We start from the raw sequence: 5,000 nt of genomic DNA on the forward strand, positions 1-5,000 counted from the left end.
TCTCACTCACTCACTCACTCACACACACACTCACTCACTCACTCACTCACTCACTCACACACTCACTCACGCACTCACTCACTCACTCACTCACTCACTCACACACTCACTCACGCACTCACTCACTCACTCACTCACTCACTCACTCACTCACACGCTCACTCACACGCTCACACACTCGCTCACACACTCACTCACTCACTCACTAACATACTCACTCACACACACACACACACACACTGATATAACATTTCTAAATGCTCCCTTATCGAGTCGGTTTCTCGACATCGCTTCTGGGGAAACCCTTTTCCTCGAAATGCTTTTGCTTGCAAATAGCCAGTGGCGCTCGAGTATTTGTCTGATTGGCTGTCAGCCACTATACAGGCGACGTCGGGCGCCAAAATACCTCAGAATCGTTCTTCTTCACCTGGAGCCTGTTTCGCCGCTGACCTACGCGACTAGAGCGGATAAGGTGGATTGCGATCCCCTCTTGCGTTCCGGCGGATTATCATTTCCAGGGACGTCTCATTGCCGCATGTGTCTCTTGGCCGGTCGATTTCCCAGATGCACACGAGCAGTGTGTGTGCGGTGTCTGGGACCCCCCCACGAGAGCTTTCTCAGGGCCCACGTGCTCGTACTCGCGCGCCAGAGCCCCCCTCTCACCTGTGTTGAAGGTAATTCCCGACCCCCGAACAGCCGTCCAAGAGATAGATGGACGGGTCTTTCCTCGGCGCGAGCCGCCAAACGGACGCCCTGCAGAGACCCGCCCCTTTCCCCCTGAGCTCCACGACGAGCTGATGTTCAAAAACTGGGATACGCATGACCGCCTCACGTCGGGGCTCACCTGTGTCCGTCCCGTGGCTGGAGAACCGGCTCGCCGTCCTCCAAGCCACGGCTCACATCGCCGAGAAGGCATACGTCTCGGCGGGACATGCAGCATCTGCCCTCCACACGATGGCCGTCTTGCAAGTCTTCCAGACGCGTCTTCTGAGGTCCCTGGGGCCGGTTTCACAAAGCTATTTTAGACCGGTCTATAGTGTTAGACAAGTCTCAAATTTGCTCATAGACTAGTCTAATGCAAGTTAGACTGTTTCACAAAAATAAAGACCGACTTAATTTAGACCAAAAACATTAGACAGCTAATGCCGAGTTCAGACTGCACGATGTTCAAAATAATCGGGTCACTGTTGTTTTCACACTGCATGACTATCTGGGGTAACATTCAGTTGCTGCTGTGTTCACACTGCACGATGGATCGGCGACAGGAGGTTTCACACTGCATGACTTTACAAAAGAAAGAATCGCCGACAACTTCTGCATGGTCCACAAACTACGTTTCACAACCAAACAAACGCGAGAAGTGATAGGAAATAACGGAAGATCATGCGTGCGTGAGGACCAGAGTTCTCGGGCGACACGAATTAGTTATTAAAAGTAATAGCCTCTCAGATCGCGTCTTTGCTCATTCACACTGCGTGATTGTCCACTCGCGTGAACGAGCACCGATTTGCCTGTGATTTCGGGCATTTGTCAGCGATTTCTCAAAACCTGTCGGCGAGCCAAAATCGGGGCTAAAATCGTGCAGTCTCGGCATTAGGCTAACTCAGGTCTGAGACTCTGTTACCTTGGCAACCAGCAGTAACAATCAGTTACACTACAAACAGCCGAAAGAAAACATAGGCGACTGTCCACCATATATATTCATCACCATTTTAGTGTCTTTAAGCTTCTCTTGGGGTCCTCCTCCCGTTTTTGGAAATTTCCTCTTAAATATTTCTTTTTGGCATCTTGTACTTTGTACTTTTGTATCTTTTCGGTACGTCTTTAACGCTCCGCTCAACGCTCGGATTAACTGTCGTAGCAATCTTTGTCCAAATTAAACATTTCTTCTTGTTTTTCCGCTAAATTTCCCAAGTTAAATGTCCTTGTAACTGTTACACTCCTCCAACACTCACATATCTCCCGCTGGGGTAAACTGCACCGAGCGGTTGAATGCGCTCACTCGATCCTTATTTGTGTCTTATTTTACCCAGAATGCATTGCAGTGTAGTCCTACTTCAGATAGTCAGAGTCTTCAGTGCTTTGTGCAACGGCCTGATTTAGACGTCTATCTGAAGTCTGACTATCTACTATATCTAAGCCATAGTCAAAGTCTATCTTTGTGAAACCGGCCCCAGGAAAGGTTTCAGTCGCCAGGGCGACGATCAGATGGCTAATGCTATGACAAATGGGGTCAAGTAATCAAGACCTAGGCCATAGGAAAGACACAAACAGATCTTAAAACAGACTTTCCTGCATTTATTTATAGACGAACTGATCTATAAATGAACATGCATCCCAGGACACCGTGTGAATGATTTACTGTCTTGTGTAGTGTCTTTTGATACTATTATTTCTTTGATACTGAAAGAGCTCTAAGAGGGTCGCACAGGGATCTGGCCGCGGTATGGGCAGCCTCGTAGTCCTGCATCGTCACCCGTGGCTGACGCTCACCGAAACCGAAGAAGCAGATCCTTGACGCCCCAGTAAGCCTGCAAGGTTTATTCGGCTTCGCGGTTAAGGCCTTTTCCGAGAGGTTCACTGAAGCCGTCGAAGGTCCCACATCTTCTGCCAAAACGGTCTAGCCAGGGCAAGGTCCAGATCGTCTTCGCTCCCGTCTGTGTACAGGGAGACGCTGGCCAAAAATGCATCTAGGTGTTTCAACCAGGTCCAGTACCTGACCTAGGGGAGGACGAGCGCGCTGATAGTCTAGCCTAGCTTAGCGCCTAGTCCTCTGCGTCGGCTCTGTGCGAGCTGGACCGGCCAATCATTCACACGGCGGGGTTTTATACGTTCCCCATACGTAATGTCGACTCGATAAGGAAACGTCTCTGGTTACTCAACGTATCCGTAGTTCCCTGAGTAGAGGGAACGAGACATTACGTAAATTGCGCTGTAAAAAAATCTCTTCTAGCTTCAATAGCTCTCGCTCAGTCGAAAGATTCAACAATGTGTATTGAGAAAAGCGCTATACAAATAAATATGAATTGAATTGAATATTTGAGTGTTTAGTGTAATCTCTCTCTCTCTCTCTCTCTCTCTCTCTCTCTCTCTCTCTCTCTCTCTCTCTCTCTCTCTCTCTCTCGCTCTCTCTTTCTATCTCTCTCTCTCTCTCTCTCTCTGTGTGTGTGTGTGTGTGTGTGTGTGTATGTTAGTGTTCCCCATGGAAGGACAACGCATGTTGCACAGCAAACACCACAGAAGAAGCTCATCAGGATCAGTCGTATCTTTACAACTTCAACTGGAATCACTGCGGGATCATGAGCAACTCGTGCAAGAAGCACTTCATCCAGGACACGTGTTTCTACGAGTGTTCACCACACCTGGGGCCCTGGATTCAGACGGTACACACACACACACACACACACACAAACAAACTCACTCACACACACACTCACACACACACACACACACACACTCACTCACTCACACTCAATCACTAACTCACTCACACACTCACACACACTCACTCACTCACTCACTCACTCACTCACTCACTTACACACACACACACACACACTTACACAAACACACACACGCACACACACTTACACAAACACACACACGCACACACACACACACACACACACACAAACAAACTCACTCACTCACACACACACACACACACACACACACACTCACTCTCACATACACACACACACACACGCACACAAACTCACTCGCCCACTCACTCACACACACAAACAAACTCACTCACACACACACGCAAACAAACTCACTCACACACACACACACACACACACACTCACTCACTCACTCACTCACTCACTCACACAGTGTGTGTAGAGACAGATTCATTCATTACGTGTGTGTGTAGGCGAGTGAGTCGTGGCGTAAGGAGCGTATCCTGGACGTGCCGCTGTGTGTGGAGGACTGTAACGACTGGTTCGACGACTGTAAGAACGATTACACGTGTAAAGAGAACTGGCACAAGGGCTGGGACTGGAGCACAGGTCAGACATCACACTGTTCTCTCACACACACATACTCACTCGAACACAAACTCACTTCTCACAGGTCAGAAATCACACTTCTCTCTCTTCTTCAGTGTGTAATGTTGCTGGAAGTTCTTCTCTATATCAGTGTCAGTGTTTCTGAACTCCTGAAACGCCTCCATTGTAGTCTTGAGTTTCTTCCGGGAACACGTCACAATATTCCTCATTATAATAATTCATACCCAGAATAAAGGGGCGGGGCCTGGTTGAGTTAGTTAGTAGTGTGTTGAAACCAAGCGGCAACAAGTGACTTAACCTGCAGTTCCTCCACTGGCCACTAGAGGCCGGCTGCAGAAGAGAGTAAGTCCCATAGACCCGCATGTTAAAATGCCCAACTTTACAGCAGAAGAAAACATGTTTACAGTCTGGTGCAAAAAGTGGTTTTGGTCTATATAGCTAATGTTGCCCTTCATGACGACTGTGACGGGGTGAATTTTTTATAACTCATCCGTTTGAATTATATTAAGCTTTAAAGTTCTGCATAATTAAGGGCGTGGCCACTTGAGTGACAGGTGTGTTGCCGCTGATGTCACTGCTAGCCGTTTGTCTGCTAGTGTTAGCATCACGTCACCTCAGCTAATCCGCCTCGCCGCACATTTTCATTTATCCGGGAGTGACGCTGCCAAGATGGCGACGGCCGGCTCCGCCCACTTTGGGCATCAAAAACGCTCTTCAGAAACAGAGTGACGTCACAGAGACTACGGCCATATTTTTATACAGTCTATGGTTTATGGACATTTCCCAAACACACTCAAAGCACTCGACCAATCACAACACACTGCTCCAGCCGACCAATCAGAGCACAGTGTGATTTTCAGAAGGAGGGGCTTCATAGAGACCGTAACTAAACAGAGCGTTACTGACAGACTGGGAAGAGAGGAGCCGCAACAATGGAGAATATGAGGAGAATAATCAACATTCAAGCAGGAAAACATGTTCTAGAAG

The 5,000-nt window shown here is 48.3% G+C and overlaps 1 protein-coding gene across 1 annotated transcript in view; it reads left to right on the forward strand.

Moving 5' to 3' along the window:
• LOC130074085 (folate receptor alpha-like) overlaps positions 1-5,000 on the forward strand; it is a gene marked incomplete at its 5' end in the record, with an annotated part of 7,926 nt that overhangs the window by 2,491 nt on the left and 435 nt on the right. The window contains 2 exons of the mRNA XM_056239599.1: positions 3,195-3,383; positions 3,878-4,013. Coding sequence (XP_056095574.1) covers positions 3,195-3,383; positions 3,878-4,013 — 325 coding nt within the window. The remainder of the gene's footprint in view (positions 1-3,194; positions 3,384-3,877; positions 4,014-5,000) is intronic.

Source organism: Rhinichthys klamathensis, unplaced genomic scaffold (genome assembly GCF_029890125.1).
Source record: "Rhinichthys klamathensis goyatoka isolate OS25496 unplaced genomic scaffold, OSU_Roscu_1.1 h1tg000568l_1, whole genome shotgun sequence".
NCBI classification, from domain to species: domain Eukaryota; kingdom Metazoa; phylum Chordata; class Actinopteri; order Cypriniformes; family Leuciscidae; genus Rhinichthys; species Rhinichthys klamathensis.